The 23,015-nt window shown below is 35.5% G+C and overlaps 1 protein-coding gene across 4 annotated transcripts in view; it reads right to left on the bottom strand.

The window, feature by feature from the left end:
* The window catches only part of LOC129744072 (transmembrane protein 53-A-like), a 30,072-nt gene extending 10,225 nt beyond the window's left edge, over positions 1-19,847 (bottom strand). Inside the window, exons 1-2 of one of the 4 annotated variants that reach the window (XM_055736421.1) lie at positions 19,600-19,847; positions 19,182-19,529 (exon numbers count right to left, since the gene is read on the bottom strand). In XM_055736421.1, the coding sequence (XP_055592396.1) occupies positions 19,182-19,406 (225 nt within the window). In that variant the 5' untranslated portion in view covers positions 19,407-19,529; positions 19,600-19,847. Of the gene's footprint in view, positions 1-18,648; positions 18,668-19,181 lie in introns of those variants that run through there. The other 3 variants (XM_055736422.1, XM_055736420.1, XM_055736424.1) reach the window with 3 other exon arrangements.
* Between the last annotated feature and the right edge of the window lie 3,168 nt (positions 19,848-23,015).

Here is a 23,015-nt window from a genome sequence, read left to right as displayed (position 1 = left end):
AACCCGATAGGAAATTTGACAGTTGAAATATTTCGCCGTTCACATATTTAGTTGGGTGCCGATTTAGTCTGGCTACGAATCACCCTACTAAATCAATGACCCTATTTAGTATGCCGATTAATCGGGCTACGCTTGAATATGAAATAGGTGCCATACTAAATCGGCTGATGAGTAGGCTCACACAATTACGCATGATTTGGTAGCACAATAAGTTGATCGACGTAATCGGGGGGGATCGGTCAATTTAGTAGGTTTTCGTAGGACTCTATTTAGTTGGCAAACTTTAAGCCTATTTAGTATGGAATGGTCATAACTGAATTAGTTTTTGACATGTGTTGTGTGATGGAGTTCATCGAAGGGAAAGCTTGGCCCACGATAGCACGGAAGACTTCGTCAGTGCTCATCAGCAGTTTGTTCGAGTGGCGAGCGGGTTTCTATCGGTTCCGTCATGACGACGTCAACCTGACCAAGTTCCCGGACGTTTGCCGGGCATGCCTGAAGCCGTAATCGAAGGTGTTCATGATTCCGATGGAGGCATCGCTGACGACGCCCTCACCGTAGGCCAGTTTCTGGATGAGGTGCCGGAGGTAAGTTGATGGAATAAAAAATTTATTTTGGAAATTAGTATGATTGTTTTCCTCTTATTCCAATAGAAAAACATTCAGCTCTCGAAATCCGTTTGTACCGGTTGGGTGGAGGAGCTGGAACGGATTTCTACCTTCAGGTGCGAGCTGCTGCTGTGCTTGGATGGCAAGATTCTCCACAGGATAGGTCGTTTCCCGACCGGCTACTGTAGGATGCTAGGTTCAAATATTCCGGCATTCTCATTGCCGAATGAGCCAGTTTGCAGGTTCGTGCCTCCACCATCAGGCTACCTGCCAGAAATTTTCTTCGCCAACCACCTGGGGACATTTTTACTAAAGAAAAATAAAAATACCTCTACTGGACTTGCTCCGAGATACGAAAATGAACCATTTACATAAATCACCCTATTTTGTCGGATGGTACTTTTGCGGTCAATCAATCCGGCTATTTAGTCGGATTGAGTTGGGTGGTAGGAAGAAAAATCAATTTTTGAGGTCAATCAATCCGGCTATTTAGTACGATTGGGTAGGGTGGTAGGAAAAACAATCGATTTTTGAGGCCAACCAATTTTGCTATTTAGTCGGATTGAGTCGGGTGGTTAATACTAAATATCTCGTTTGATACCCCTATTAAATAGCTGAACGTCGAAAATCTCATCAACTTTATCGCCCTACTAATCAGGCGATTAAGTCGGTTCCTACACAATCATGCTACTCATCACCCTATTTGATAGGCCTACGAAATCGGCTTATTAATCGGCTGATGCCCAGCAAAAACTCCCATAAGCGACGTTGCAACAATAGGCCGATTAGTATGATCGAAAATCGGCCGACGCACCCTTCGCGAGCCGACTAAGTATGGTGAATAGTAGGGTGTATTTCCTATCGGGAAGTTTTATGGCGGTTTAATAATCATGCACTGAGTGCTATTATAGAACATGCAAAAGAAAGCTTGGAGCAAACTTCTAGGTTTGTGTTTTATTATAGTTTAAAAAAAGCATTCACAACTCTTTCAAAATAACTAAAATAGCATGTTTAATAAAAGTTTTATTAGCGTTTTCAAAACCATCTGAAAACATATGGTCGAAAAAAAATTCTAATCATTCTGCATGACCATAATAAAACCGCCATAAAACGAGCTGCACGAAAAAATGCCATAATTAAACTATGATAAAACTTCCTAATGCTAGTTGGCATAATCTGTGTTACTTGGGAAATCTTCGACAATTTCCATTGAAAAATCTCAGTTCTGTTGAAACCTTTTCTATTCCAAAACAAAGCACGCATGAAGTTTCTATCAATTTACAACATTCTTTGTGATAAATTTTGATTTTGTGAAAGAAAAAACCAAGAGAACATTGATTATGATGTTTTTTTATACAAACATCCGTCTAAAAACGAATGGAATCGTCTGTCGGGCGATAACGAACCTCATTTTCTAACCGGCACCATTTTGAATCGAATTGATCGATTTTTAAAAGACTTGGCCTGGTACTAGATCATATATTTCTACATCTTTTGACCGAATTTCAAGATTGTTCAATGAATATTGTCAAAGTCACAGCCAATTTAGTAAAATAATTCCGAATTTCCCTTTTTCGGGGATGTATCTTTGTTTCCAATAATTGTAAAGACTTCAAATTTTGTAGAGCGTTAGTTGAATAGTTGAACTAAATTTTGTGAAAATTTCATAAAAATGTCAACCGAGATAGCAATGGCAGCTTCACGCGATTTCATTCTTTTTTGAACGCTACTGTATATTGGTTTTAGTTAAGAGTGTCAAATTGACACTCCAGGGACTGCAACGGGTGAAAATTTTTTAGGGACGAATGAGGGTTTAGCCGATATAGCTAATTTTCAAAGGTGATGGGAAGTATTGAAGAAACATGAGATATCAAAGAAAGAAAGAACATAAGCCGAAAATATCATAAATTTCTGGAAAAGATACAACGACTCGACGGTAGGACTTGAACTCGCAATTTTCGCTTCAGTACAACGGCACGTTAGCCAATAACAACACGGTGAACGTGACGAAATAGGCTCCAGTATGCGTACATGTCGAGCTCCACCGGTCGACTGCTGGATCTTTTTTATCGATACAGCCCATCAGCGTTGCCGGTTCCTGTCTTCAATGGATTCGTTCATGCCTGATCGGAGGAACCCAATATGGTTAACTGGAGAAAGTGAGATCCAGTGCTTTGTCGGGCAACAGTAGTGGTGTACCACAAGGGAGTCACTTAGGACCCCTTCTCTTCATCACTGGAATGAACTGATTTGAAGCAGTGTTGTATGATATGTATGATATGCCGCCGATTTGGAAATGTTTCTGTCTATTCGTAGTATAAAAGCATGTATGTATATGACTATGCTAAATGCTTTACACAGGATCACCCAGTGTTGTAGTAGGTTTCAATTTAAAATCAAACCCTCCAAATGCATTGTGATAACTTGTTCTTGGGAAATAAGCAATTTTATGCACGAATACTTATAAGTATTATTGTATAAATACAATTGAATAGAAAATGACTGCATTGTTGCTCGGCAAACTTCAGTAAAAGATTTAGGAGTGCAGTTGATTCAGAGTTCAATTTTTCAAAATATAAATAGAAAAAGTTTTAGCAAAGGCAAATTCTACGTCCGGAATAGTCAGTCGAAATTGCCAGGAGTTGGATGATCCTTATACGATTGTTTGCTTCGCCCGCTATTGAGAATTCAGTATTGTGTGGCGACCGTACGACAACGCTCACGACACAGATGAGAAAGAGTTCAAATGAAGTTCCTAAAAACCGAGTCCTGTGCATGTTGGTAGGATTGGACTTGCTGGAAACCTGCGGGAAATTGAGTGCCGCACTGGTTTTGAAGGAATCCACCAGTGGAAGATATAATTCACCTCTTTGATCATCACTTACTTATATGTCCCAACGAAAGCCGCATCAGTTTACGTATCATAAAACCGTTTCAGCTAGCTAACCAGACCCACAATTTGAACTGTGAGAAAAGTGCGTTTTATTCACTATTTTGTTTCTAAAATTAAATGCAGTAAGTTTTCCTAAATAATCAAATACTGTACTAGCTATTAGCTAGAGTGCCTATAAGAAGAGTGACGCCAACTGTCAAAATTGGAATAGCGAGTGTCATTCCAAACGAACAAATGACCTGTCAAATCCGGTCAAGTTCAGCCTGAGAAGGCTGTTAGTATTTCCTCAAAATTTACCTGAGGTATAGTAGATATTCTACAATTTTGCATTCTGGCTCGAAATAATGATATGAACATCAAAAAAAAACTTTTTTTTAACAATTTTCAATTGTGTCATTCTTATGACCATTCATGCAGCCAAGAGAAAGATTCCGGTGGCCGTTTATGGTGATGATGCTGATGATTATTATGACGATGGACTTTGTACGACTTCTAGAGTCTACAGTGTCGTTGGCGTACTGTAAATACGTACATATGTTGGTACGTGACTAAATGTTACGTTGCACATCTTTCTCTGCACATGAAAACTACCACCAATAAATCGTACCGCAGGGCAACTAAAATAAGGAAACCGTTCGTTGGGAGCTTAACAAGTTCGATTATAAAACAGTCGGCCTACCTATATCCAGTGCATGGAAAGTAAACAACTTATAAGTGCGTGAGACGAGGCGACCATACTTCTTTGTTTGTTTGATCCATGATAAAATATTTAAAATAACGAATTCTCAGATGTTTTAGTAGAACTTCTATACATTCTCAATTCATTCTGGAATGTATTTTTTTTTATTAACCATCATTGAGTGCGACAATCTTTGTGTGGCGGTATGCACAATTTACTTCCTGGCTGCGACTGCGGTCTGTATTCAGCATGTTTAATTTCGGGCGGCTGTTGTCTTATCATTTCTACCATGGGCTGATGCTTCCTGCGCATTATTTACAAACAAAATCATATTAAAATGCTTGAATCAGCCGTGGCTATCAATGTGCATAACTTGACACTGGAACCAGAATTTTAAATGTCTTATTACTTGTCTTATCTTGCAACTTTTCTACTGCGATTTTTTTTTCACAAAATTTAGATTCATTGGAATAACTAGGTATTACACGAACCAAATAACACTAGAAAATAAATTTAATACCGATTCAAGTGAAGTTATCACATACGCGTTACGAAGTTTAGAAAAAAAAAATTGCTATCTAGATAGAACGTGCTGTAGAGAAATATTTCGTGGGATTTAATGTGAATATGGGGTTCGATTTGGATTTTCTAGCAACATTCTATGAGGTGGAAGTTTCAATTAAGGATACTTTTTTTAAATTAATTTTATGAAAAATTTATTTTCCTTCAAAGTAATATGAATTTGTACGAAACAAAACGTTTATTTTTAAAATTTACCATGTTCAAAGATTTTTTAATCTCATTATATTTATTCCATAGATACTTAGTTATTTTCTTTGAACATAATATAAGCAAGTAATATAAGCTATTAGCGCATATACACAGGAAATTTTGCCTCGATTTCCAGCAAAAAAAAATTGCTGGAAATGTTCAGCAATCCAATTTTTTTCTGGAAACCAGCAATCGGTTTTCTGATTGCTGGATTTTTCAGCATTCGGTTGTGTTCTTGTCATTTTTGCTGAAAACCCAGCAATCGGATTTCAAAATGCTGGACTTTCCAGCAACTGATCTAGTTTGCTGGAAAATCAGCAATCGAGTTGTCAAATTGGAGCCTGTTTGTTTTCGTACGCTGAAAAATTTATTGAGAATTTATTTCACGCCCTTTAAATAGATTAATCAATTATTCTTATTTTCCTCTATATTATAGCAATCATGGTCTGCAGACATCAAGTCAAGGGTGAGTTTTCATTGGATAGGTAGATATTTCATGAAAGATACTGCCGTTCTAAGCAAGATTGTCCCATGTAGAGAAACGTGCAAACGAGAAAAACGCGATTGAAATATCAGCTATATTTCCAATTTTTCTCTCAAACTAAAAATTCACCGACAGTTTTTTCGTAGTGAACAGTTCAAGTTAATCATTTTACAATGTTTTCTGCCAAAAAAATTACATTTCCTACAAAAAAAAACAGCAAATTATAGCCAAAAATGCTCCGTGTGACACTTTAGCAGAATCAGAACGCATTCCGATGCTGGTTCTACGAAAAAATGTCACACGGCTACAATTTTTCTATCATTTTAAAAGCTCGCGTAGTTTATTTTTTTCCCAAAAACTCATGCTAAACCGTTATTTGAGAAATACATTCCTCTTTGTTTATAAAAATGTATAGTTGAGTATGGATCTTGGAAGTAGTGCCTACCGAAAAGTGTTTAGTGAAAATTTCTCTGAATAAAACACTCAAGGCTTCTCGCTCCTCCTCTTCCCTCTATTTTAGTGTTCTTTTCAGTGAATAACATTAAATTCAACAGTTTGAACTCATCTCAAGACAATTTTTCGATAAAATTTGCATTTTTTATAGAATTTTCTCTAGTGTGACATTCTTGCGTAGAACTATCAACATAGAGACAACCACCTTGATGAAAATTTCGTATAAGTTCAGAACAAAGTATACTTGTTTGTGTTTTTATTCGAAAGTTAACACTAAAAGAGACCGTTTCCAGCAAAAAAGTGAAAATGACCCAAAAGTCACATGGGACATTCTTGCTTAGAACGGCAGGATACTAATCAAAACTCTATTTCAGGTGATCAACACTTTGGCACAAAGCTTCCACCCCAGAGCAGAGCCGGTGCTGGTATATTAAAAAAAATGTATAGTTTTAGAAATGAATACCTACATAATTTAGAAAATGGAATAATTTTTATTTATTGCTCATCATAGGCATCATAGGCCGGTATGCAATACTTAATTTCGAATTGAAATATAAATTTGATACCAAATAAAGCTGAATGATTTGAAAGAAATAGCTGGTTTCCAGCAATCTGGATTGCTGATTTCCAATTTGAATTGCTGGAATCCAGCACACTGATTTTGCCAGTAATTCAAATTGCTGAAAATTTTACTGGAAAGGCAGCGGGACAAAAACCAGCAAAATTTTGCTGGTTTCCAGCAAAAAAAAGTTTGCTGTGTAAGAACTTGATCTAATTGTATTTTTTTTTTATCAAACCTCAGATAACTAGATTTTTATCCAAATCAGAGATGCTACCTGCTGTATAATTCACAAATCGGTATCGAATTTTGAAAACGGCGAAAGCGCTAAGACCTTTGTTTTGAGAAAAACGCATTCCAAGTTTCAGAAAATAAAATCAATTTCCTATTTAGCTGCGTACCATCATTTTCCTTAATAAGTCGCTAAAACGCTTTCAAATTGATTCAATTTTATCACCCGATCGATCAATATAGCTTTTCCGTACTAATTACTTCAAAAAATTAATAAATATAACTGTGGGCCCTTTTACCACAGACTGCAGTCTCTCATTTTGTTCATTCGCCAAATTGGAGCGCCCTTTTGAATTTCAGTATGGGGCCGTTCACTAATTACGTAAGCACGATTTTGGAAATTTTCAACCCTCCCTCCCCCCCTGGTAAGACAAAGTAAGATTTTTCAAAACCCCCCCTCCCCCCCTGGTAAGATCTTACGTTTTTTATTCTTTGAGAAATTTACACCTTATTTTCAAAAATAGCTTGAAAATATTAAAAATTTTACATACATACTTCAAAGCAAAGCACTGTTCTTAAGTAAAGTAAAAAAAACTGTATTTGAAAAGCACAATCTATACAAAACAACAGGTGAAATATCATAAACGATTAAAGAAAACATCATTCAAGACGTAGCATGTTTGGAGTAGCAATAATTTTCAATAAATTTCCACAATCGAATAAACAATATAAAATCTGAACTCCAATTTCAAAAAGAGAGATCAGGTTAGCACAAGGTATTTTTTACCTGAAAATCTTAAAAATCTTAAAAAAAAATCATTCTGTACTACTAGAGATGAGGCAAAAATGTTTAACGACAATCAAGTTGTCAACTTGAGCTTAGCTTGAGCTTAGATAAACCGTACATTTCAGTAGTTGCTACTCCGTGATTGACAAGAACCTTCAAAATTGTACATAGATCCAAATAAATGGGGCTTGGGATTAGCTTACCATTTTCTGTGTACACGTTTCGAAGGTTCCTTATCTTATATGGTCAATAACGGCGCCGGCCACGTCCTCACGGTTCATCGGGGAAAGGGAAGGATTGTTAGCTCGACTTCCGTTGCTACTAGAGACCGAATACACCTCTAAATCTCCACGGTCGTCACAGGAAGGGTGGTTTGTTAGTGGGGAAGGTAAATAAGATCTGGATTCCCTTTGGGAAGGGATGTGATCAAAGCAAAGTTCAATATTCAATGATCGTCGCGTCGCACATTATCGATTACTTCGCGTTTTTTGCAACTCACCGAAGATTATCGCGCGCTTAAAATGAAAGAGCAAAAAACGGCCTAACGTGGCATTGGCATACACGTACAATGCACAATTTTATCGCGCGCTTAAAATGAGAAGAGCAAGAACGACCAAACGAAAAACGTTCTAACGCATTGTGCAAACGGAAAAAAAAATTTAACTGAAGCTTGATTGCAAATTTAATTTTAGTGTGCGTAACATGAATTTAATAAAGCATAGGGTGTCTGAACACACACACACACACACACACACACACACACACACACACACACACACACACACACACACACACACACACACACACACACACACACACACACACACACACACACACACACACACACACACACACACACACACACACACACACACACACACACACACACACACACACACACACACACACACACACACACACACACACACACACACACACACACACACACACACACACACACACACACACACACACACACACACACACACACACACACACACACACACACACACACACACACACACACACACACACACACACACACACACACACACACACACACACACACACACACACACACACACACACACACACACACACACACACACACACACACACACACACACACACACACACACACACACACACACACACACACACACACACACACACACACACACACACACACACACACACACACACACACACACACACACACACACACACACACACACACACACACACACACACACACACACACACACACACACACACACACACACACACACACACACACACACACACACACACACACACACACACACACACACACACACACACACACACACACACACACACACACACACACACACACACACACACACACACACACACACACACACACACACACACACACACACACACACACACACACACACACACACACACACACACACACACACACACACACACACACACACACACACACACACACACACACACACACACACACACACACACACACACACACACACACACACACACACACACACACACACACACACACACACACACACACACACACACACACACACACACACACACACACACACACACACACACACACACACACACACACACACACACGTAAATATCGCTTAAAGTATTTATTTTATTATATTTTTTTAAAAAAAGGGAAGTGTATACTCAGCTTAGCATCGTTGATATCGTGTTAAAATCAGTCACAATTTTTTTTTCCAAAAACCCATTCGGGCCCACTGTCATCAGGCTAGCCACATGAAATGTTGCATGCAATAAAATAACGCCCGTATCGTTACTGTCTCACTTATATAGCGAAACTTTAACCATAACGCTAACGGTAGCCGTGATTCGATCCGATAAAGCGCCATCTCTACTTATTTTTCGCTTATGTCTGAAAACTGTCAATACCGCGTCATCACAATTGCAAATCGCACGAACTGAAAACACAATTTTCTCCTAAAATATCGAATGATTCTTATAAACACGTCACTAAAAGTAATTCTTTACACTTTGTTTAACGATCGCACGGAAAGTTTAAAATTTTACACGCTTAAAACTTCTAAAAATAAGGTTTCTAAATTCCTTCGGAACGATTCGCGTTTATCTGATAAGCAGTGCTACCAGTCTTCCTCTGTTTAACGACAATCAAGTTGTCAACTTACCTAAAAACTCAGACTTATTCAGCAGTAAGCGATATAGTTTTAGGATTTTTTGGTTATGAACTGAAACACTGAAAAAACTGTCTAGAAATGCATTATTTAAAGCGCGCCATATGAATTTTTAAAGATTTTTTCTGGATGAAGACATTTTCGAAATATGATGGATTCAAATTGTGGTGTCACAACGCGCCATTTTCCTTTTTGTTTCTATAAATTTCTCAATTAAAAAGATTTGTATGAAGGAAAGCGAAAAGCGACGATCTTTTTTTAAAAATGTGATTTAGTATTTTTGATGGCATGTTCGTTTGAATTGGTTCTCTATGAATTTTATAGAACTTGCAATTGTATTATTAATCAAATTCACTCAAAGATAAATAGCATATATCGATATAGCATAACATCAAAATTTACCAACAAATAGGTAAAGAGTAAAAAAAAACCTGGGTAATATAGTTTCGTATGCTGTGGTTGTGATTAATTTTTAATGTAACATTTCTTACGTAAGATTTTTGGAAACCCCCCTAGTAAGAGATCGTAAGGAAATGTGAAACCCCCCCACCCCCCCTATGTGCTTACGTAATTAGTGAACAGCCCCTATGACTGTTCGCCTTTTGGATCACTCATTAAAGAAGCAATATTCAAGCAAATTTCGGCTTGAAAGCGGGTCCAAATGATCACATTAACACATTAGCACATTCAACGATCTTATAAATGCTGATTTGTGCTTCTCCTGGTCCTGGGAAAACAAATTTCAAAAACTTCAATGCCCTTTTTCCATCTCGAAATTACTATTGGCCCTTTTGTTCGCGACGAAATTTTGAGGGGAAATGGGCGAATGAACTGTGGGATTACACGCTCATAAAAAAAGCTATTCGCCTTATTTAAAAAATTAAATTTAACTTCACTAAAATAAGAAAAATTAAAAGGAGATAATATTTTCGGATGTAAAATGAATAGTTTAACGCATTTATGTGATTATCTGGATTTGTTTACAGTTGGCGCATTCGCCGTATTCAAAATTCGATACCGAAATATTCTTTAAAAAAAATCGATGAGGATTTCATGTTTATGATTGTTTGTTTAATCTCGAATTAAGTGTTCAACAAGCAAAAATTTATTTTTTTTTTTATTTAAGACGTTCTAAAATAAACGAGTTTATGCGAAAAAACATATGATTCTTAATTTCATTAAAACTGGATAATTGAATTCATTTATTGAAGCGCATTGTTATGTTAAACTTGTTTTGAAGAAATACTATATTAGTGTTGAAGTGAGAAGTCATGGACGTTTCCGAAAAAAAAGTATCTTTACCCGGGTGCAACTCGCAACCTTCTGAACTGATTTTCATTCTGAAAAAAGCATTAAAATCCTCTCAAAAAGTTTGAAGAGATCTTCAATTTTCGACAGTATGTGACGTTTAAAGGAATCATGAACTGAAAAATAGTAGAATTTTCGTGACGTCCCAACGCTTAAAAATAGATACCTTTATTACCGATTCTAGAGCGTGAAGCTGCTGTGATTATTTTTAATCTAATATCATGCTTAAAAGATGGCTTTTTCACAATCATTTTGCAATATTTTTTTTATAAAGCTAGTTTGTTGACAAAGTTCTGTTTCAAATAAAGAATAAATGTTAAAATCAGTTTATTTTCGTACTAAAATTTTCAAATTTTAACGTCAACATACTCAATTCCGGAAAAAGGTAACTGAAATCCTTTTGATGGAAAATGAAGCTCAAGAAATAAACTTTCAAATGCTGGGTAAATTATTTTTGAAAAATGAAAAATGAAAATCGGCTCTCCAGTTGAGGGGCGCTTGGAATGAGTCACATTCATTTGAGCCTCCATTATATCGAACGGGAAAGTCGAAGAAATTATAATGAAGGTGCCTATTTACTTCCTGGAGCAAAAATTATCAAATAAATTGAAGACTTTTGTATCGATTTTTGAAAAAGGCGTATGCGCCAATATTAAACAAACCCAGTTTCTAACATAAACGTATTAAACTTTTTATTTTACATCTGAAAATGTGATTCTTTTTATTTTATTTATTTTTATTAAAGTGTAGTTTGATTTGATTTTTCAAATAAGGCGAATAGCTTTATTTATGAGTGTGTAATCACGATGCTCTTTCGCCCCCTTCATCCCATGGGTAGTGAACCTGCATATAAGAAAAGCGACATCTGATCCCTCTTAAAATAATATATGTGGCAACATCGGCGAAAGCTTGGATACAAAAAATCCTTAGCACTGTTTTCTGGCTCAATTTTCAAGATCTAAAGTGAACGCTCATTAAAGCCAATAAAACAACATTGAAGGATCGCGATAAACAGTATGAATGACTTGAATTTAGTTAACAATCAGCTAATTTTCTAACTAGGAACACGATCCACCAAGGCAGTGAAAAAATCATAAATTCATATGACGAGCTCAAAAATAATCTGTTTGAACTACAACAACAGTCACAATACTCTCCTTGGTTGAGTTTCAATTAGAATGCTAAAAGCTCTACGACAAAAGCTCGGAACGATTGGAATCGATTTTGACAGTTCTTTTGTATCGATTGGAATTTTATGTTTCAGACTTCGCTTCTCTGACATTTAGGTTCACTACCCACGGGTGAAAAGTAATTTTGTTTATTTTCAGCTGTCACACTTGTAAAGTTGTCATGATATGAAATCTCTCACATTTTTTTTTATTTAAAAAAAAAAATTTTTAATGTTTTTGAGCAACAAAAAATTGATGATTTGTAGGTTGTTTGATAACTGAATCAAACAATTTTCCCCAATAATTATTTGTAACATTTTTTAAGGTTTAATAATAACTAATCCTATTTTAGATGCATTAAAATAGTTCGTTTCAAGGTTGCGAAATCTCATGAGATTGAGATTTTTTTGAGTGAGATTTTCCCTTTTTGAATCTCAGTGTGATGCTAGGTAATCTCATCGTGAGTATCACAAACCGGTTCTTGTCTTGAATGTCGACGCTTTCTCAGACTAAGAATCACGAGCAGAAAAACTACTTGTTGGAAGGCAGAGATGCCATGGAATAATATTTGTGCAAGCTCTTGAACAATGAAACAAGTTTTATAGTTCAAAAAAAGGTGAACATACCACGACTTTTTCAAAACTGTCAGTTATACTTGATGAATGTTAAAGGCCAGTTATACTTTTTTTAAACATTTTTACAGAGAACATACTATTAAAAGCTCAGTACAATCAGAATTTGTTTTTTTATTTATATCTTAAGCAAAGTTGCGATATCTCGTTCAGTTAATATTTTATCGAGTGAGGTTCTTCCTTTTTGAATCTCAGTGTGAAACGTTAACGTTGATTGTGAATTAAAGTTTTGTTTTTAAAACATCTTTCTGAAGAATGTATTATCATGACTTGTAAGAATCTGATTATAATATTTATGTCTTAGTTTATGAAAGTTTTACGGAATGAGCAAAAAGTTTTTATGACCAAATATGTTGATGAGTCTCGCTCGTATTCAGAGGATTTAAGACATGCAAGTTATGAAATTGTATTTCCTACAGGAATGTACTTTTAAATCTCTTAAAAACGTTGAAGCAAAGTTTTGCAATTATGGAAAAGAACCGCAAACATTGAAATGGCCAAGCTCAAAATTCTTTTAAAAAAAACCCCAATGCCTTAATGTGCTTGCCATAAAAAAACAACTCAAATCTTCTGGACATTACAAGAAACTATAAAAAAATATAGCAAAATCTGAATAGCTAAATATTTAATTATTATAAATATTAACACAAAAAGAACCGCAAAGACAACTGAGCTGGGAAACACTAAAATTCAGAATTAAAACTATAAGGATCCACCTGGCCTAATTTTACAAATTAAGTATCATTGAATTACCGAAAGTTTTTTTTGTCAATTTTGCAGAAAAAAGTTTTATAATTTTATTTATAGCATTCGAGCTATGCTTTGCTTTTACTTGTAGCGGCAACCTTAAAAACGAAGTTGAAATGTATAGGTAGCTATATAGAGTTTTAATATAAATGAAGAAAATAGTTTCTTAATCTTCCAAACAGTTTAAATTTTAAAATATAAAAATTAAAAAAAGATTGTTACCAACAAAAAACCATTCCAATTAAAACGCATGGCATCCCAGCTTTTGCAACCGGCTTGAATCGACCACATATGAAAAGCATTTATGAACCAAATAAAAAGTAATAAAGAAATATCAAAATTTTCCCTTTCAAATGAAAGCGGTGGTTTGTAGCTTCTATCCTAACTGTTAATCTTTTTCATTTCAATTTAAAAAAGACATTTTAATGATTTTTTATGCATTTTAACGATTTTCTTTTTCAAGAGAAGGAAAGCCGGTTTGATTTGCACCGGCTCACAGATCTTTTTCAAATATTATCTCGACTCGCGTGATGTTTGAAATTCCCTGTGGGAAATTTCTGAAGTAAAAAACATGATCGTTGCACCAAAAAGTAGGATATGATTCAAACCAGCCTATCAAATGTCCGATAATTTCACTTATTCTATTAAGAGCGTTTCCAGAAGATTTATAGCGTTCTAAATAGAAAAAAGAATATGACAGAAATAATAATGTGCCATTGAATATTAAGTTTGATCAAATATTATTGTACTACCATTTTGAGTAATTGTAAAATCGCTTCTTTTGTTAAGCGGCCTTACTTCTAATTTATTGATTATTATCTTATGAGCTTTAAGAAACATGCATCAGAAATGAAATGTTCTTTAATTATCATAGCTGGATTTTTTAACGATTTTTGAGTACGTTTAAAAATGCCCTTTAAAAGAAATTCGTGAAACCCTTGGAAAAAACACTGCTCAATTTTATTAAAATGGCTAGTTTAGACTGTTAATTGATCATTCACAGCCTAGTACATCATTTTGAAGTGGTTTTTGTGAAATCGGGAATGTTAAGATTGGTTTCGTAAATTGGTTTTCTCTACGGTTGTTCCGGATCTTTTACAGTCTCTAAGTGACTATAACTGTAAAAAATTCGGCAGAAAATTGCACTACCAATGAGTAGTTTGCAACAGAGAAGGGATTTCAAGGACCAAGGACGTTTTAAAAAAAGATCGTTTGAAAAGAGATTTAAATTAAAGTTGAAACAAAGGACAGCTTATCACTGACATCACGGTTTCTATTTTTTCATTTAGTTGATATAAAAAAGTAGGTTTTAATTCTGAATGTATAGATGCATATTTGTTAGAACACATGATCTTTATTAATATTTCAAAATTTAGATATCCTTCACTCATACACAACATATTCTGAAGAAGGGACCGCATGAAATTTGATGACTGTGATCATATTACAGTTCAACGTATGTTTTTTTTTTTGTATGTCAACAGCCGAGAAAATACAAAAAAAAAAAAACTAAAAAAATCTGAGTTTTGACCTTTTTTTTGTAAAAATTTCAGCCCTTGAGAGTTAAAACAAATATAGATTTTTCTATTAATGTATTCTATGCTTAGCTAACTAAGCATATTTTACTGATTTCAAATAGCCAGAAAATCGATTAGAAATGTTGCTTTTAATCCCATATTATGTTGTTGCTTTTAATTTTGAAAACCAACAAAACGTCAACGACTGAATTTTATATTTTTTTATTTAAGTCGTCTTGACTATGAAATTATGTTATAAATTGTTCAGTACCAAAGCGCCGTATTTGCAAATAATATTATAAAATTAAAGTGTTGTTCTCAACATTTATAAGGTAGTGTGTTGTGTACATAGACACTTTTTAAAACATAGGTACTACGAGCTTTAACACTTTCGTTATTAAAAAGTTTCAATAAACTCCAATCATTAAAGAGCTTTTTTTTATATCAAAGCGTTTGGAGTCGTTCAACTTGGCGCGCCGCTAGTGTGAAAAGATAATCACATTATATGATACATTCAAATATTCCATAGATTCGTTACAAATTTAACTGTCGTCAAAAAATAGTAGGGGAAAAAGTGGGGAATATAGCTGAAGATTTCTCTAATGGGATTCTGGTTTTCTGATTTTTTTCTAGATGTGATGCTCAGTGAATTTCGTTTGACATCGAAAGCTTTGAGCATCACAACGAAATTCATTGTGCTGCCTAATTGATACTCATCACGGTGAGTATCAATTTCAAATGATTATCTGAAATCTTGCAACTCTGGTTCGTTTACAGTACTGAAATGTATAGAGTAGAGTAGAGGGTTAACAAAGGGAAAGAAATAATGGCAAAAAAAAATTTTTTTTGCATCGTAAACTAACTATTCTCCAACAACAATATGAATTTCAAGTTTGATTCAAATTTTCACATAAAAATTAAACCTTAAACATATTGGGAAATAAAAATTGAAAATCGGCGGAAAATCAAGTGTTTGTAGGTGTGGAATCCCAGTTATGGACCCTATTGAGATCCAAATCCAGACTGCCACACAACTACCTAGATTCAATGAAGGTCACCAATGAAACACGGCTTCTATCGATTGCCATGGGCTGAATCCGGTTCTTTCAATAATGATCGACGGCCATGGAATAACCCCGGCTAATATTCGATTACCATGGCCTGAAACCTGGCTATTTAACAATAATCGATGGCCATGGGCTAGACCCCGGCTAACGTTCGACTCCTTCCGTTATTTAAATATCAAACACTCACTATTCCAAATTCCAGGCTATCCAAAACCTCTTTGCCCTTTGGGCGATCAAATTTCTTTTCCCCTTTGCAGGACGATCGAAACCTCTTTGCCCTTTTAAGGGCGGTCGAATTATCTCTGCCCAATTAAGGGACTTTTTGAAAAGTCTGAATTGGGCTCCCCTCCAACCCAGGCTCCTTTCCTCTTTCCAACTAAAGAAGGAACTCCTAAAACATTGACGTGGATCGCCAATGTGAAATGCCGGTTTCAAAATTTTGCCAAAAATTTTAAATTTGTTACTTTTTGTTACTTACTGTGGCATTCTAGAATATGCCTGTGCTCTCACGCTAAGAAAGAGTATCTGAAAGCCAAGAAATATGTAAGCGATGGTGAGCAACCGCTAGCACAACTGACCTTTATTGTATCTAGATGTTTCATTCTATTCTATTCTAGATGTTTCAATGTTTCCCAGGCCACAAAGTAACCTTGTATGTACGAATACCATGTACCGTCAAACGGGGCATCATGCAACAGTGGGGTTGGATGCAACATTTATGTAACACCACACTGAATCAATTTTTAATTGATTGTATTGTAATAAAGTTATCTGATGATGATGACATAATTTCTAGCATCTTGAGCTGGATTGGCTGACGGATTGGCTTGATAATTCCCCTTATTCTGCGCCGCGCGTGAGGTGACGATAGTCGAGTCGAGTCGGAGTCACGTGAGTTTTGTCACCTTATTCCCGAAGCCGATGTGACAGAGGTTCATGCCCAGCTGACTACTAGATTAGGATAAGAACTAAAAAAGTTCATTCCAAAAGACGTTTCTCACCTAAAGCGACTACTGGGATCGGGTGACTAGGGTGATTTGACTATCGTCACCTCACGCGCGGCGCAGAATAAGGGGGAATATTACCTACAAACTTTTTACTGGTTTTACTGGTTATACCAACACTGTTGGTGTAAAAATATTCTTCGAACAATCACCCATTTTTTTTTTTAAGATAAATGTTTTTATAATTCAGTTAAGTGTCTGGGGTAAAATGCAACTAAATGCAAATCAAACAAACATCTCGTTTCCATGTGCTGGAATAAGAATGTTTTGCATCACGCGTTTGAACATTGAAATTTCTTTCATTTGAACATGTATTTTTATGATTTCGGCTTTTAGAATTTTTCTTAGTATGTATTATTTAGCCCATAAATGTCTGCAACATCCTCATTTTCAGAAAAAATGTGAAAATAAGTTTTTACAGACCGAAATGTTACTGCAATTGGTGTTTTCATGCGTAATGGTCTTTAGGCATCGCAATATATTTAAAACTATAATCTTTCGTACGCGGTCATAAGATTTTCAATTAAAAACAAAGTTTGTTGAAAGCTACCCCATTTTCTGAGGAAGGGGGAAAATCGCATGTTTTTTAAAAATTAAAAATATCTGAAGAAACCAATATTTTTTCTAACTTCGCCAATTTGATGTCCCATCAACCTTAAAACTTATGATGCATAAGGTGTAGGATTAACTGAAAACATAAGTTTTTTGGAAGCCATTCAAGTTGGAAATTGTTACATGTTGCCCCAGTTGACGGTATATATTTTTCTAATACAGATGAGAGGTTATACAAAAACCTTTTTGCACAGGCCTTTTTATCAGTTCATAAAAATTTTAAGTACATTCGCAAAAAAAAGTATTACATTTCTGAGCAACTAATATAAAATAAACTGAACAAAGTTTTCAACAGTTCAAACATGGTAGTTAAATTTAACTTGAAATGCAAAATGAATCACTTGGACATGTATCTCGATCAGGAGAGCATATCAAAATAATAACTCAAACGTATATCACCAAGATATTTATATCTGATACAGTTATAATTTAATAATCAAAATTTTCGATTTTAAGTTTCTCCAATCTGAATTATATCTTATTTTGATTAATAGGCTTGAATGGAGTTGAGTTCATTTTTAATGATAAAGATTTTTTTCGGATTGGCCTGAAATAAAATGATCATATCTTATTTTGATATACGTACAACTTTTTATGAAACACGGACATCAAAATCAACGGGCCAAACCGTACTTTACTGAGTTTCGCTCAACAGCGCTCCATGAAATTGAATCCAATTTTTGGGAAACCAAAAATGGATCATGGTTTTAGCAAATAAAATGGTCTATTGACATTCCACTAGAAATTTTTCTTGTAGCATTCATATCTTGATGAGTTATAATTTTGATAGATTTTGTTCTGCCCAATATCAAACTATGGTATCTGAACGAGATATTATCTTGAAAGGAGCATATCTAAAACTGACATAGTCTAGATATGATCGTATAGATTTTTTGATATAATTTTAGATATTTTACCATTCTACGAGTACTGATACAATTTTGTTTTTCCCTCCTGATCGGGATGACATAAATTTGGTACTATGAAGCCAGGAGACGTTAGAAAAAGATTTTCCACAATAAACGTAGTAAGAATTCGTTTTCTTAAGTCAAGGTTGAGAAAAGGCCACTCCAAACTGCTTATCCACACACAATTAACACAAAACCATGCATTTAGTTGTGTACACTTGACGGCAGCCCGCCACTCGCAAGCCGCTTTGCCGTTATTGGCTCTTATGCCATTTTATCGATCAACGGCGCCCAGTTGGGTGGGAGAAATCCAATTCGTACTTTTCGCACATACAATCTCACCCTCGCGAACCACTTTTCAATTGTGGCAACACCACACAACACACTTCCAAACGAAAACTATTTGAATGCATTTCGCATAAGTGGGTACCTAATATACGAGGTTTTAAGCCAATGGTCACACATCAGGCTGTTCTGTTATGCACATTTTTCCAAAACACAAGTTTCTTTTTTACTGTGTAACTGTGTAGAACAACACTCACTTTCTGGTTGCCGTTCAAGGCCACCACCGATCGGCAGGGTTGGTTCCGGATGTTCTGCTGGCCACCAGCCAATGCACTGAACCGCGACACGGATCCAATATGCTGATCCACCAGTAGTGTGGAACCAGATTTCAGCAGTCGCGATCCGGAACTGGTGCCCGCACCATTAGCGCTGGCACTTTTGACAGCAGCCATTGCCACCATTCGAATCGATAGAAACGCCATTTGCCCTTTTTTCTGTTGTATTCTTCACCACACTTCTCTACTTAGATGACTTGAACAACCCCCTCGAATGAATGCAAATTTTTTTCACGCACTTATCCAGCGCTTTAGAGGTGCTCTTTTAAGCTAAAAAAAGGCGAAACAAAATAACCTATAGTCACCTCGTCTAATCGAAGTCCGAGTCCAGTTCAATTACCGACCGACGACGACTGACTTATGTAGTTGCTTCACCGTCACCGCACAGTTCTTCTGGAGTCGACGGATCCCGACGAAAACCACACAGTTATTTTCTAGTTGGTTGAGTTGTTAGATGATATTAGGTCGAATTGAAACAAAAAAAAAGCACTACGACGACTACGAATCGATGAGAACGAACACCTCAACCAGACTAGCCCGACGATGATCCGCCGCAATGAACGGCTATGAATGAACTGCTGCTCCTCAACTGCTGTTGAGGTTGAGAAAAAACGCAATCAGTAATAAACACTACGATAACGAATGATATTTCGCTCGTCTTTTTTCCTCGTTGCACCAATACCACGTTATCGAGGTGGGAAGAAGTTGTTCCTTTGTCTATGACCGGACCGGACCGACCCGACCACCAATACATGCAATTTACCCCGTCTTGTTCTTATGGGAGTTATTAAGCAAACACTAGCGACACCATGTCCTCCATAGAAAAGTTTCGATTAGTTAGGGAGCTTTTGGAAAGCTTTTGAAAACGGCCATACATTTGTCCTAACTCCGAAACGTCAAAAAATTTACCTGGCAAGGCGGATAGGAAAGTTTTATCGGGGATTTAGGGTGATTCATTGGAAAAATGATTTTTTAGGATTTATTTTGATTATGTAATTTATATTGACAAGCTCGCAAGTTGAGATTGTTGAAAAACTTCGCCTTCGCTTTCGGTATTCAACCCCAACTCTTCCTCTTATGCAAAAAAAATCTTCCTGACTTTCAGTCGTCAGAGATGCACGCATGCTAACCGCAACACAGCTCAAAAGCACGAAATTAATAGGGTTGAAGTTGATGGCATCTAACCGTTGTCCAGTTAAACCTCTCCCAAAGCGCCAGATCCAGAAATGCTTCCTACCCGGTGTATCCGGAAGACGAGTAGTATCCTAACCGCAACATCACAACAAAAGTAACCCTCTCGGCAAGCAGCTTCATCCAAAGCCTCGCTTCCTTCGGCTGGTTCTAAGAGCACTGCACTTCTGATTTAGATCTAAATTTTGTGACACCTCCAACCAACACTTTCTAACAGCAATGTTTAAAAAATCACGAGACAACTTCCTTTGTTCATTACTAATTACTACCATTCATTCACTTCCTTTGGCTAGTGTTTACATTGATACATACTCCAATAGCGATATATAAAGCCGGCAGCTCAACGAATATCAATGGGCGATTTTTTTTTTTCAGAATGAGAGGACCGTGCGTAAAAGGGAAACCTTCCAAACACCCCTTTTCCGTTATGCAAATTTCGCAATTTTTTGAGACCCCAGATTCAGGATTTGTTATAAGATGCAAATTTATTTTTAATTTCAATTATTGAAACTCGATAAAAGATTTGAGAAGCACATATAGTCAAATTAGGGTTTAAAAAATGGAATGTAGTTATTATTCATAATCGAGACAAAGATATCATACTTTGAATCATGATATGAAATTTAATTGAGATCGTGGACGTTGCTTAATTTAGACGTAAACAAGTTTTACGTGAAAAACTAAATTTTTTTTATTGTTATTGGGGAGGGGGGGGGGGGGGGGGGGAGGGGTTTAGTAGAATATGTGATAATATGTGATATTATGTGTGCGGTTCAAATTGATTCTTGCCAACTTTATCCTTGTTTGAGATTTTATTTTGGAATTTGACAAGAAAAAGTTGTATTAATAATGTTCAGCAATACATCGAAAATATATGGCATTCCTTGCAGATTTTTTTACGTGAAGATTTCTTTTTCAGCAATATTTTTAATATCAATTCCATAAATAAAATCCTACGAATTTTTATAATACAAATCAGCTATTTTCATAAAACAACACTTGCAAAATTAAATTCTTATTAATCTTTGTGATTCTCAGCTGAATTTTGTATACCAACTGACTTGGGTTTAAAAATTGAAATTGAATTAACAACCAAAATTATAAGTCTGCTATCTCTTGCAATTCTAATTCCTCAACTAAATAATAATCTTGATATTTTTATCTTGATTTTATTACTCATTCACGAGCCAATCTGAATCGAAATTTTTAATATTATTTCTTGATCTTAATTTGGAACCTGAATGCAAGTTTAAATTTTGGATCTGTTTTTGAATTTCAATATTGTTTCTAAATCTAAATTGCAGTTCAGAATTTAACAATTGTACCAAGAAGTGAAATTTGTTTCCGAAATCGACTAAACTATGATCAAGCATTTCAAATTGTCTAGATTTATCAAGGCTTGTCCTGTTTTGCAATGAAATTTTCGAGACAAGCCCGGTTCCCGGACAAGGAGTTCCCGGATTTTGGAGAAAAATGCTCAGATATTGCCCGGTTTTACTAACATTATTTGTTATATTAACCTTCCAAAGCCGTTCGCTAAATATCCGTTTCAGGAAAATTTGAGTTGTAGTTTGATTTCGTTTTCCTGGCTGTAAATGTTAACCGATTTTGATGATATTATATTCATTGTGTGGGTAATTCATTCTCATTACTCAACATTTCAAAATAAAGTCGATATGTATTACCAGGTTATCAGAAACTGGTTCGGATAGCAAAAAGTCCGAAAAATTAATTTTATTTTTAAAATACTCATAACTTCTGACAGCTTTTTTGTATTTAACTGTTTCATTGATGTTTGAAATTGTCAAGAATCCATCTATCCGACTATGCATAGATATGTTGGGGTCCAATGAAAGTTTTGACCGCTATCACAGATCTTCCGGTAGAAGAAAATTTTACTTTAAAAAAAACGACATCCAATTTTGGCTTTGCTTAGCTGTATTTCATTTCCCAATGAACTGATTTCAAAACTCAAATTTTAATTTTTTGTCGTGGATTTGACCATTATTTTCATATAACATACTTGGTCTGTCAAAATTACCAGTTGATCAGTATATTGGAATGATGATAAAGATGTTTGAAATGTGCCCTTCGGGTCATATAGACCCGAACAGCTTTGGAGGGTTTAATAAATATCTCGAATTCAGTTTTGATTTATACGTTCAAAAAAGTATTTTTTTTCAAATTTTGTTTTATTAAAAAAATTTTTTTTTTGGATGCCTTGAACGAATTATGCTTTGACAAATAAAGTAAATCTCAAATATTCTGATCAAATATTTTGATTTATGGCCTGGAATTTGCTCAGATTTGCCCGGGATATTATCCGGGTTTTTAAATGATAAATTTCAATCAGGGAGGTAACGGTTTTTGCAAGGTTTAAAAAAAATCTCGGGTTTTCCAGGTCTGTCTACGTGCGAAAATAATTTTGCAAAGTTCAAGTTTTGAAGTTTTTGGTTTCCATCTATTATTTCAATTATTTATGTTTAATCCGACTTGTGAAACTGAATTAAAAGGAAAATATGATGATTCTGAGTTTTCAATTCGAGATCGCCATTTTGAAGATTT

This window comes from Uranotaenia lowii, chromosome 2, assembly GCF_029784155.1.
Source record: "Uranotaenia lowii strain MFRU-FL chromosome 2, ASM2978415v1, whole genome shotgun sequence".
Taxonomy (NCBI): Eukaryota; Metazoa; Arthropoda; class Insecta; order Diptera; family Culicidae; genus Uranotaenia; species Uranotaenia lowii.
The sequence above is the reverse complement of the archived record's forward strand: the minus strand, read 5'-3'. Positions and strand labels throughout refer to the sequence as shown.